The sequence below is a fragment of the Microplitis demolitor genome, chromosome 6 (genome assembly GCF_026212275.2).
Source record: "Microplitis demolitor isolate Queensland-Clemson2020A chromosome 6, iyMicDemo2.1a, whole genome shotgun sequence".
NCBI lineage: Eukaryota > Metazoa > Arthropoda > Insecta > Hymenoptera > Braconidae > Microplitis > Microplitis demolitor.
Window position 1 is genome coordinate 2,873,983 of NC_068550.1, and position 14,150 is coordinate 2,888,132.

At 35.4% G+C, this 14,150-nt stretch overlaps 1 protein-coding gene across 6 annotated transcripts in view; it reads right to left on the bottom strand.

Moving 5' to 3' along the window:
- Positions 1-14,150, bottom strand: part of LOC103577340 (serine/threonine-protein phosphatase 4 regulatory subunit 1) — a 67,033-nt gene that overhangs the window by 14,140 nt on the left and 38,743 nt on the right. The window contains exon 1 of one of the 6 annotated variants that reach the window (XM_008557939.2): positions 3,380-3,485. The exons of the other annotated variants lie outside the window; for them this stretch is intronic. Coding sequence (XP_008556161.1) covers positions 3,380-3,441 — 62 coding nt within the window. The 5' untranslated portion in view covers positions 3,442-3,485. Of the gene's footprint in view, positions 1-3,379; positions 3,486-14,150 lie in introns of those variants that run through there. 6 annotated transcript variants of the gene reach the window in all.

Below are 14,150 nucleotides of genomic sequence, written 5' to 3' on the forward strand. Positions count from 1 at the left end.
TTCTCATCGCATCTATTTTTTTTTTTTTTCAGCATAAATACCGACCGACTTGGGCGCTTTTTTATTTTTCAACAGTTAAAAGTTATCAGCACGCATTCAAAATTTAAAAAATTTGAATTACGCGGGAAAATTTGAATTGGCAGAATTTCTATATGATGCATAACTGGAAATTCCCATAAAATTGATATTAAAAAATTTTTCGCGCTACAAGGATTCTAATTATAGAGATTATTAAAAAACATAATGTTTTAAATCCTCAGAGCATTCATGTGAGATATGAATGAGCGCCAGAGAAGGGATCGGGGTAGAGAAAGTGTTGTTTACCGTCTGCACAAAGTGAAGACGTACTGAGTGTACGTGTGGTTGTACTACAGCATAATACATCTGAGAAAAATAATAATAAAAATAAAAATAATAAAAAATGAACAAGTAGTCAACACACATAACAGGGAGAATTTTGCCCCGACGCTGCTGCGGGTCCGGGGCCCGAGGATTCGAAGAAAGAAGAGAAACAAAAGTCAACGACCTGACGAGCCTCTTGATGTTATTAAGTCAACCTGGAACCCCTTGTCTTAGCATTTCTTCTCTTTTTTTCATACTTTTTTCAGTCTTATCAATCAAAATTTAATCTCCGCAATTCCTTAAATTTTTCTTCTTCTTTTTCATCACCCCAATTATTCATGTCCATGGATCTAAATAATATATAAATTTACTAGCAATGGATTAAGCCACCGTTACGTGACCAATTGACATATGACCGGATATTCGGCACCTGCTTGATTTTTTAAACCCCAAAATTCATCGGATTCCAATCAAAATTTTTAAAAATAATTTCTATTGACATTAAAAAGCGGGAATTTTTGAATTTAATAATAAATTTAAATTTGAATTAAAAAAAAAAAAAAAAAAAAAAAAAAAAAAAAAATAATAAAGTGGAACGAAATTTGAGAATCGATGGATATGAATACAAATAAAATGCGGTAGAGTGTAAGAGAGGAGTGGAGTGAAGAGGGAAGGGAAGTATAGTAACAAGAGAGGGTCAGTAGCTTCGCGTTCTCATGCATTCCGTTCTGTCATGGCGGTCGGCGACTACTCAGACGGTTGTGTGTCCCGCTCGCGGTATTTCTTTCTTCGTTGCACTCTTTTACGTTGCGTTATCGCGTTAACTTGTCTTACTACACTACACTACACTTAATACTAGTGTGGTAGTGAGTAAGTGAGTGAGTGAGCGAATGAGTTTAATAGAAAGAGAAAGATAAAAGTTAAGTAGAGAATATATATGTATATCTAAGGAGTAAGAGAACGTTGAGGTCGAGTAAGAGAAGTGGGAGGGGAATTGCTGGTGCACTAAATGGCCCGACCGAGGCGCCCGCTCTCACGCTGCTCAAGCCCCCAGTCTCATTCCCCACTATCTTACTCATTCTCTACTGTCTTTGTTACTCTTTCATTCTATATAATATAACACGTTATGTTATTCCCGTGTCTTGTTCACTCTATTTCGCGTACCGCGATCCTCAGACCCGCGAGCGGCCAGTGGCCGATGTTTCCCCACTCGCGATCGACGCGCCGGGATGTACACAAGTCCCAAACTCAACCGATTTTATTTTCTCATGCACCTTGTAGTTTTTTTTTAATTATTTCAATTCATTTTTACTCTAAGTAATTGAATTTTTTTTACCACAGGTAAATGAGATTTTAGATATCTGATGACTACAAGCAGTGAAATCAGAAGTAAGATGGACTGGTGGTGGCGAAGAGAAATAAGAATAAGAATAGAGGAAGCCAAAGGGTCCGCGAATGCGAAACCGACAACAATAACACGAGTGAGGGCATGAATGCCTCCTCGTGTGTTCTCTGTGTTATGCACCGTATGTTTGCACATGTGCGGGAGCGATGAACTTGTGAAGCTTCTTTAGCTTACACACTTTGTCACAACGTTCAAGGATTTGAAAATTTTTTTTATTTTCTTTCTCGGTTTTGAAATTTTAAATTTATGAGTCATCAAAAATCTCTATGAGTCATCGATTGGGAATTTATTTTAAATATTTCTGCGAAACCTATTGTCAAAAAATTAAATTTATTATTATTAGTATAATAAGCAATTATAATTAAGTATTGTATTTAGTTACTGATAATTAACTTTTGCCATTTGTCTATTCAAAGTTTACAGATTAAATAAAATAAAAATAAAATTCATTCATAATAATTCTCAAGGCCGTACAGCCGACATCCGCTACTGAGAACTTCTAATCCGAGTTGAGTCGAACCAAGAGCGAGATAATAAAATATATATATATATATATATATATATATATATATATATATATATATATATATATATATATATATATATATATATAAATGTCAGAGACAAGGGCGAACGCGAGCATTGTCGAGTCAATGCGTCATCAGTTAAAAAAAAAAAAAGTCAAAATTATTTCTTGAAATAACAATTCGTATTTTTGACTCTTACTCTCCAAAAATACGTGACAGTTTTTTTTAAAAATATATTTATATATTGATACATACTTGGGTTAAATTATCCATCAGTTGTCACTTCCGATAACTTTTCTTTAAATTTACTGTCCGTATTGACAAGAGGTGCAACAGAGTTTAATACACCGTATTTGAAGCTCGTTTGTACAGGAAAATCTGAACGTTGGCCAAAGCGCGAGTTTAAGTTCAAGCCAAAGCCAAGTAGACGGCGGCCGTAAAAAGAAGAAAGATAGTATAAGGGGAAGAACGCGAGTTCTCGTATGGGAACACACACGGTCTCCCGGACACGTGTGTTTCACTTCCTGCCTCGGACCGGAAGTCTCTATAGTACTATAGCGCACTGTAGTGTAGCGTGACCCACGTTAAAAGGCCCTATTACCAACTTCAATGGTAAAAGAAATGGTTCAATTACCGGTCGAGCGTTAGCTTCTTATTCTTACTCTTAACTTCAAACGGTCCGCTAATTTTTTCCTACATTACATTTCATTGTACATCCTCACTAAAAATTATTTAATTCAAATTCAAATTATCCGCGGGTTCAATTCAAATAAAATAATTTATCTTTTTTTTTAAATTTTGAATTTAATAAAAAATAATAAAATCACTCCCACGTGCCGATTGAGTAGACACGAGAGAACCTTTTAATCAGTGACAGAGCCCACCCGACTATTTGCTAAGATCAAAGAGAAACAGTAAATCACGGCTGTTAAATTCACAGCAGTAAATTTTCCCGCGGGAGAACAAGACATTTTTATTTTTTCTTCCACTTAATCTCGCTCTTCCTCTTTCTATCCTTGTTACTCTCAATCACTCTGTGTATACATTATTACTCTTATATTTTTTTACATATATATAAAAAAAAAAAAAACTTTTTACTTCTTACGTTATATTATTCTTCTTTATATCAACACTATTTTCCCAATGGTTTTCCATTTCACTTGTCATGTCGCTGCCGCCAATCTCCGACCGTCAGTTCAAAGTCTTTTTTAAACTTTACTCAGTTCGCAAAAGTATAAAAAGATCGAGTGAGAAAAAAAATTTTTTTTTTTTAATATAAAAAAAAAAATGAGGGGAGGGGACGTTTAGCCGCGTCGTTTCCGGTCGCGCCGCGGCGTCATCGACCCACGTGTATTACTAGTGATTTTAAAATAATAAATAAATGCCTTCACTTTTAAAAATTTCATTGTTGAGTGTGTAAATTTAAAAAAATAAAAAATGTCACGTGCACTAGACACACCCGGACAATTAGTGTCACGAAATAACATTTTACTGGTGAGCGGTTGACAATGAGGATGACAACGATCCACTCGCGACGGAGGTCGGGGGTAAACTGAGAACGACAGTCCCGCCACTGCGTTCATACGAGCACTACCGGCCACGCAAGTACGCGTGCCCCGTTGCCGCATACAACTGCGCATTACCGACGCACAAATTAACGATGCGCATGCGCAACAATATTCATAATAATAATGATGATAATAATAATAATAATGATAACCAAGACAACTAACACTCACGGGGGATAAAACAGACCCGTTACTTCTCAGAAACAAACCGACGCTCGCCGCCAAACAGACCTGCATCTCCTTCCATCATCACAATCACCATCACCACCACCATCACCATTATAATCATCATAATCATACATACTTTACGATTATCATAAGTGTTGATGTTTCAAACTAAAACCGTATGAGGTTAAGAATGCAATGGAATTTATTTATATCCATGACGTTTCTTTGTGAGTATTATATATATATTATATAGGTATATATATACAGAAAATTTTTACTTAAAGAAAATTTTTATTTACCCCCATAAATTGTTTACGTAAATTGAGAACTACAATTTTCTTGTCGAGAAAAAATTGACAGGTTTGAGTTTGAATGTAGCAGACAAATTTAAAATTATAAATAAATAGCGTAAATAATTAAAAAAAAAAAAATTTGAAATTAATAAATGCATTTTTTTTAAATCATTTATGGTATTTATTTATTATTTTAAATTTGTCTGATGTCTGATGATCTTGAAATTAGCAGACAATTAAAAATTTTCGGATATTTTTTCAGCAATTTAATTTTTCAAATAATAAAAATATACACATGTAGAAAACTTTAAAAACTATAAGTGCAATTTTTTCAAATATTTTTTTTTTATAATTTATTGTTTAAAAAAAAGCCAAAAATTATTGTACGTCGGCTAACTTCAGTATAATGATGTCTGCTAGTTTCACACTCGTCCTTTAAGTTAGCTGGCGGCTAATAATTTTTGAATATTTTTAGAAAAAATAAATTTAAAAAATTACACTTATAGTTTTTTTGATTTTCTACATGTGCATTTTTAAAAAATTTTATTTTATTAATTATTTACTTCATTTATTTATAATTTTGAATTTGTCTGATGTCTACTACACTTATTGCTAACTTGAGGATTTTTCAAGGCGAGCAATCATTTTCTTTCTGTATATATTCATGGAATTTGAATTACTTTTAGTGATGCAATATAAGAAATAATGTCGTCAAATCCAAGTAGTATGTTCAATTCAAAATAAATATATATATATATATATGGATATATATATATATATAAAGAGCATGGTGTAGTATAGAGTCTGGGAATAACTCGCAAAACATTATTAAGGTCAGTGGCGTATAGCAGTGGCCGAGACAAGAGCAAATGAGACAACTCTCCAGGGCCGTGTCAAGTTCGTACGAAAGTAAAATCAACAATTGGTATGTATATATAATATATATGTATGTGTATGTATAAATGTATCAACTACTATTATATTATTTATTCGTTAGATATTCAGCGGACGATAGACGGACGGATGGATGAAAAAAAATTATCATGAGAATGGAAAGTAAATTTTTTTTGATACTCTTTTGTGTGTTATCGATTAATCCATTAGCGAATATTCCCAGACATTTCACCTGATGCCAGACTAAACATTTGCAACTAGTCTTCGTCTCGATGGACTGGGTGTAGTGGTAGTTACTGCTGCTGTAACTCGGACCAACTATAATAGAATAGACGAGCAAAGAGAATAAGAGAAGGGGAGACTGTGACTTAACTTGTAATTGTTATTTACACGTTGTCCAAGTCCTGGGTAACGGGTTTTAGAGCTGCTGCATACTGACAATGCAGGAGCATAACCAGCAGAAACATCAGCAGCAACTTGCGATACCGTCTCTCTAACGCACAGTCGACAAAGCTGTAAAACTGCCAAGTTTTGTTGAGTGTATGCAAGTCCGGATGAGGATAAGGATGAGTATGAGTATGAGGATGACGATGAAGATGAGTATAAGCAGCAGATGCATCTGAAGATCTTCACAACAGGAAATTTCTCCTCTCACTCACTCACTCTTTCTCTCATTCACAATCACTTGTTTATTCCTTGTCTTTATTTCTCGTTTCTGTCCCCTCATACACTCGCGGTCGTTGTCGTAGTCATCATCATCATCATCATAATAATAATAATAATAATCGGCAATGTTGTCGAGAGACGAGCACTGAGGACAAGTACAATTTTAACCCTTCTTTTAAATCTACCTATCTTTTTCTTCATTCGCTTACACTCTGACGAGTATTTTCTGTAGTGTACACACTCGACTCAGTACAACTGTACCACCGAATGCTATGCACAAATATTAATATGTGCAACTGAGAAAGGAGAAAGACAAAGAGAGGGAGAGACAGAGACAGAATGATGTAGAGCGCGGGCGCGTTACTGTTAAGGCTCAGGCGTGGTCTCGTGAATGGACCGCCGTGTTTTACGTTCAACGCATTACACACACGCAATACTACTATTAACTATACTACTTTGTGTACTATACTTCTAAGTATGAAAAAAATAATAATAGTAATAATAAAAATGTCAATGAGCGAAATTGCGTGAGCGTAATTATCGACCGGGTGACTGCGTGTAGAAAAAAAATCAAGTCATTTACTTGGGATATTAAAATTTCTGTAATAATCCATCATTGTAATGAGTACTTTGCTTTTGTTCATTATTTTTTTACGTCGTGTTATACATATTCATTCATTAACATCGCGTTATATTTTATTAAATGAAGATAGAGAAATCAATTGAATTGAATGGAAGTACAAATAAGAGAATGTAACAGAAATAAAATAAAAAAAAAAAAAAAAAAAAGAAAAATGTAGGAGGGATATTGTGGTGGTGAATGCCGGTGAATGAACCGTAGAAAAATGTCAATGAGAGCAATTATTATTGCACGAGTGTGTGGTGTTAGCGCATGCGTTGTTAAATTTTAGCGGGAGAGAGGGTGTGGGTGCATTAGCCGTCATGGGCAACTAGTATGTACTCACACAACAAGGAGATGGTAGTGAAAGAGGTAAAAGAGGAGCTGAGGAGGAAGGATTTCAACAGTGTATGTGCGGGTGTCATCGCGCTCGCACGTGCAACTATTGCCACGTATGGTAATTTAATGCATAATTACTTATTATTTTATTACTGCTCTGCATATTTAAATGTTAATTTAATTTACCTAATTGTTTAGAATATTATAATTATTATAATTGTTTTTTTTTTTTTTTTGTTTTTTTATTAGAAGTTTCGGTCTATTAAGTACTGCATCTTAAATAAAACGCGTTTAATTACAACCGGCAATTAACTTTGAGTACCGGAGAACACGCGTGGGTGACTTGTACGCCGTGAGATACGATTTCCCGCGGCCGCGGGCCCGCAGTAGTACAAAACTGTATCACAAATGCGACAAAGAACCAATGTTACTTTTTATTATAAGTATGTATATATGTATGTATGTATGGATGTATGTAATAGTGAGGAAGAAAAAGAGATAGAGAAAAAGATACAACGGGTACGGTTGGCTCGCATTCATAAAGCACCGGACACGCTTGGTATATGCGCGCGGCTAAACCTTTTCCTTTATTTCTTTTCACCAGTATGTACTATACTACATACCACTATCATATTATTCAGATGCTAAAGTTTTAAGTCGCTTGAGTAAACTTGTTACATACTTAATAATACGCCTACTTAATTTTTTATGTACTTGGATTATTACCGTCAGCAAAATTTTTTTCTTTGCTTATTCTTACTTCATTCATTAATTTAAAAAAAAAAAAAAAAAAAAAAAAAAAAAAAAAAAAAAAAAAAAAAATACAATTAAACTCGAGTACGGGATTTTTAAAATGAGTATTGAGTAAAGTCTGTGGTTGATGACATCATGGGTATAGTGAGTGAAGGCAAACGACAGTAAATGTGTGAGTGTATGTGAGGTTGAGAAGTAGATGAGAGTGTGTAACATAAATGTCACATGGTGGGCAGAGAAGAGGGAGCGAGAGGAACTGGTACGGCCATGTGTGGGACCGGAAGTGTGAGTATCCGGCCAGACTCGTGTGGGCTTTTCTACTCTTCCTTCTCTCACGTTCTCTTTCTTTATTTTCTTCCTCATCTTCACAACTTTCTTCCGTAAATATATAATATAACACTCTAATATAATTAAAAAAAAAAAAAAAACTACTGGATCTATTGATGAAACAAATTTTTCCAGCAATAGCACATGGAGCTGTTGCATACTATCGCAACAATTAATAAATATTTAAGGTACTGATACCGAGTATAATTAAATGATATGAGTTTCTTCTAGGAAAGGCAGTTTAAGTAACGTCCAGAAGGAAGGGGAAGACGGTGAAGAGCTAGACCGACAGGAATTTGGCTCCCGGCCAGGGCCAAAGCCGATTGAATTTTTGGCTCGAGGTCGATAGACCAGACTCGAGGAATGTTCTAGAAAGGAGACGCACGTCTTCGTATGTTCGACCCTACCTCGATACTTTTTTCTTTATTTCATTTCTTTCTTTCTTTCATTATCCACCAGAGTCTCTATTCGCTTCAACAACTACAACTACCTCTCCAACTATAAACAATAACAACAACAACAACTACCAAGACGATACCGATACAAACGCATATAACCTCGGGTTTCATTGTCATTCCTCGAGGAGAATTACGACTTTACATGCTGATGAGTACGTGGAACGAGGAGAGATCGGTGAGAGCTCCTTTCATGGTCGCACGCGATAATTAACTAAACCGTACGACGGACATTTGATCTGTCTCATTATACACATATATTTATATTTATATATATACACATATATGTAGTTGTATGTCTGTAAAAGAACTTGGCGCCGACACTTTCCCATTTGCCGAGTTTGCATAAGATAAATAAATGCATGAGTTATTCTAACAAAAGTCTTCTTTTTATATACATATATATATATATATATACGTCCATTACATTAGTATAAATACTTTGACCTGATTCTTAGCTCCATTCAACAATCGAATTTATAGCGTAGTTAAAGAATTCGAGGGACTTGTAGCTAAGCAACAAAACTACAGACTAGGTCTAAAGTTTCTATAGCCGTCGATCTTTTTGAGGCGCCGCCGTTTAAGATGCATTATATTACCAACGCCTACTGCCTTACACTACATTACAACAATATACCCATACTATTCTGACGGATATTAAAAAAATTCTATCCTATTTTTTTACTCAATTTAACTTGAGATGTTGTTTATAATTCTTGGAATAAACTAATGCCGCTATTAATTGGAGTCAATAATTTTGAAATTATAATAATAATAATAATAATGGTATTAAAAAATTGTCCTTTCAATCATCGAGCTAATGTCCCTCGGTATAAGTGATTACTTTCGCAATCTAACATTCTAATCCCTGCAAGCAATTGCCCAACGATTCTCCGTCATTGAGAAATATTTAATATATTTATTTAATATTTATACAAACACACACATTTATATTTATATATATATATATTTAATATGTATACAACAGTTTCATTTACGAGATTGTTAGATTATAAAGGAATGTCGTATGTAATTAATAGATATGTATATATAAATTTAAAGTTGTGTGCATCTAAATAATAAATAAAATATTTAAAATATGTGAACACTCAAATATTTATTATGAATTTTAAATGAGTATTAAGTAAACTGACTTTTAATTCTTTGTATCAATGCATATTTTTCACTGTTAACTTATCATCTAGCCTATTTTTTTTTCCGTTAGCATTCCACGGGTAAATATTTCAATATACATATTACTGTACATGTAGAAAAAAAAAAATATCGTTTGAATATTTTTTTTTTTCTTACTGAGCATTTTTTTTCCTTGGGTTTTTCCTTATTATATATATGTATTTCGTTTACGATGGATTTTGTCGGAGATTGTAGGGATTGCATGATGGTGAGGATGATGACGATGTAAAAGAGTGGGGATGGAATGCGAGTAGCTCTGTTGCGTGTTGTATGCACCGCGACTCTAATGTAAGCCGATGAGAGAGTATAGTGTAAGAAAGATGGGATAATATCAGCTAGTATGGGGGAAGGAGATAAAAAACATAAATAATAAAAATAATGTAAGAAACGAGAATGAAAGAACAAGAGGAAGAGGAAGATGGGAGGAAGAATGAGAATAAGATTAAGAACAAGAAGAAAACCGAGAATAAGAATAAGAACAAGATAACGAAGGAATAACAGGGAGAGAATATAAGGCCCACTCTTTTGGGACACAACAAACAGACGCCGCCTCGTAATTTGTTTTCATACGTTCGCCAGTCTACGCCTCTCTTCCACTTCCATTCTCTTTACTCTTCATCATCTACTGCACATACTTCATCCCAATAATCTTGCTCCTCTTTATCCTCTTTTTGTTCCTTTAATACATTCGCCAATTTTTATAAATTTTATTATAACTATTTCCCTTTTTTTTCTCCAGCAGTTTACGTAATTTTCAATTTTTTTATTTTTCTTTTTCTTATTTTATAAAATAAGGCAAGAAAAATTTTATATGAGGATGAGAATGTGGTGAACGTCTTTGGTTAGAAATGAGTGCAGAACCAGTGCCTTTGGGCCATCCATCATCTCAATAATTGCTTCCCTTCCTTTCCCATCACACTACATAATTCCTATAGTATAGAAACCCTTGGCTCCCTTTCTTCTCTTCCATTCTTCTTCTTCTTCCTCAACATCTTGGTCTTAGTCTCTTGCAAAGAATGACGGCCTTACAGAATTACGCCCCAGAAGACGAACGCAATCGCGCGGCTCTTTCGATCTTTACTTAACTTTCATTCGCGGGTCTATCTAACACTCGGCAAGTGCCGCGGGGATCACGTCCATCACTTTTTCATGAGCCCTTAACTCTTTTTTTCGTTATTTTAATAACGCGAGACTTAATTTAAGTGTCGCACCAACCAACACCAAAATCTGAACCTAGAATTTTTTTTTTTTAAACATTTTCCATTAATTCAAATTAAACTACTGTACATACTGTACAAACTGTTTGTTCTTTTTTTATTTAATAAGGTTACCTGGTTTTTTTTAATCGGATTATTTTGGTGTAACGTATGAATGGGATTCTTTGGATCGGATAGTAGACTATTCTATTCATTCTTAGATCGTACAGTCTATAGTGTATAGTATAGAATGTATATAAGTATATATATATATATATATATCCAAGCATGGGATAGAAAGAGGAAGATGATAATGTGTGCTGTTGATTCTTTCATAGCTGCCATAGACGACATGCCACCTTCGTGCATTCCAACCTAATTCAATGAGAGCTGCTGCTCACCAGCTCACAGTTATAACAACCAAGTTGGTCGCTTCTACTAACCCGTCCCCGTCCCACGAAATTCGACGCGTGACGCGAGAGATATCGGGGTCAATACTCCCCAAGAATTCTTGTCTTGAGCAAATAATTATTCTTGTTGACACTAAAAAATAAAATGAAATAACATTTTCCAGTTGACGGTCTCTCCCTAATTAAACTCGGCCCAGCGACTCTAGTATTTGTATTTTTTAATGTTAAATTTCATTACACGGGCAGTAGTTTGTGAATGAAAATCCCTCCATCTCCATCTCTATCTCTGTTTGTGCCTCCACCTCTTCAGCTGGTACCAGCAGCACAAAACGTGATGGGTTGTTACTGTACTCAACTGGCGATAACAAACGGAAGCGTTTGTGTACAGAGTAGATTCATCGGTTATCGGTGGTTTCGTTTCGTGTATGTACCGAACACGCTGAGCCCATTCTTTCATTCTTGTTTCCAACTCTACACACTCTGACTGTGCCTTTTATTTTATACATATGTATGTATATCTCTGCGCTCTTTCATTCTGTACACCATCAGAGGGATAGATATCAGTCGGTGACCCAGTGCACGACGTGATAGCCCCACTCATTCATATCTACCCGTACTCAAAAGAATATATATGTATATATATGACGTGGCGACAATTTTATTCACAACTCCCTTACAGGCCTTTGAAATATTTATTTATATAATTTACTGATAAAAAATCACTTAAAAAAAATTATTAAATCATTAGAGAATAATTTTAAATATTATGTATAGATAATTTATTGAGGTAAATTATCAATTTAAAATGAGAAAAAAAATGTTAAATATGTATAATATTATTATTAGTAATAAAATTTGATAAAAGAGTGATGCTGCTGTAGGTGATCAGGGCAGAGTAAAAATAATAAAATGAGGCATCAGTTAATTATGGCGGCGAGCTGGAATGCAAGGTGCAGTATCTTGAGTGCTCTTCATCATCTCCATGGTTCTCTACTCTCCACTTGATCTTTTGGAGAGCGAGCGAACCCAGGCATCAACAGTAGGGAGCTGGTAACGAGCTAAATGCCATCCAAGTTTAAGAACCAACCAACCAAGTAAGTGAGTGAGTGAGTGAGCGAGCAAGAGCTCTGTGGTGGACGAAAGTCCATGGACCACCTCATTCATCCTATCTGCATTCCACTGATGCTACCTGGGGTCCACTGGAATGTCCGAGTCCTCCCCCTCTGCCCTCCTTCCTGAAGACGCTCAAGCTCTCTCGGTCCATCTCTCGGCATTATCCCAAGCACAATCAACAAATTCTCAGGCATCCGGGACTACCTTGTACAAGCATCTGTTTGAATGATTTTAATTCATCCACACGCATAAATATGTATACATACATTTAATCACGAAATATGCTAATTAAAATGATGATGCCAAGTAAAGAAGAAATTCGTGTTTTCGCTCGCTAGACTGTGGGTCGCCAAGCGAGCCCGCGAGGTGTCGGCCAATCGACGAGTTTGTCGCGACTCTTTGCTCGTTATGTTGTTTATGTTGTTGTTGTTGTTATTGCGCGTCCAAGTGTCTGGCGAAACTGGTCAGCGGATATAAAATGCTACTGCAAACTCTCTCAGGCTTTACTTTGCCATTACCCCAGCAGCAGCAGCATCATCATCATCATCATCATCAACATCAGCATCATGAGACCGGGTCGTGTGGACAGGACAAGTAGTCGCGAGTGTACCTACTCGGAATAAGATGAGATGAGATGACTCGAGATGAGAAGGCGAGACACGATGACGAGAAGATACTGAGAAACTCGACTGCCTTGCCCGCAGGGCCGCGTGCCCACTCTCGCCTCTAGTCTCTCACTTTACAGTCTTTGCCTGAGGTATTCATTAGTCGCTTGTCATTTCTCAATATCTTAGCTTTTAATTTTTTCTTCTTCATTTTTTTTTCCTTCTTCTTACTAAAAATAATATTAATAATTACAATAAATAAATATATAAATATATGTATATGTGTGGTTATTCTCACGATAACAATGATCAGTACGGTATTTTTCTTCACCTCGTTCTCATGGCGGTGCATATTTTTTTAAAAAGTTATTTTTCACTGGAGCCTTATAGCCTACTCTTTGGTCAAGCCGCCGACGCTAGTATCCCTTTTATCTCCACCTACCAATCGCTAACCACCTCTTTCTTATTCTTTCTCTCTTTGCCTCACCAGGTCCTGCTGTTTCGCCTCAACTTGTCTTCTTATTTTTATTATTTTTCTTCCCTTTTACCTTCTTCTCTTCTCGTCTCTCCCCTTGTTCACCGTCTTCCTCTTGCTTCCATCTACTTAATACCCGGTCCTTTTTCGTCTCGCCTGCTACAGGAGGTGAGAGATCCCTCGAGGAGAATGAGTTTCTATATATTTTATCTTAAAGAGCCCAATTGCTTGTTTTCAACACGACCAGTTTGTAGTTTAACGTTTGTGTACACATTTTTTTTTTTTTTTTGTATTTCTTCTCCTTTTTTTTTTTTTTTTTTTTATGGAATGCGGTTCTGAGAAATTTTGTCGGGAGGTTCAAAAATCAACCCTCTGAGACAGGTTCCTTGACTTTAGTTGACGAAGGTCCAGGACACTTTTTAAATTTATCAGAATGTGTCCTTCTAGGAATAAGTTTAGTCGAACAAAATTTATCTCCAGTATATATATAATGAAACACTTAAAGTCATATATATATATATATACATTTAAATAAATAAATACCGATATTAATATAACATTTAAGTTTTTTTTATTTCTTCTCACGGTTTTATCGCGACGTATCCGCTCTCGTATCTCACCTGTCCCCTTTCTTCGCGCCTTTCCTCCCTCCAAAAAAAATTAAAAAAACATAAAACAGAAAGAGAACTACATACTATACGTGTACCAGGAGCACACAGCACACCGTTGACTTGGTTGGTTGCTTGACTTTATCCAACTTTCTCAACCATATAAATTTCCGAGAAATCTCAAAGTCAAACT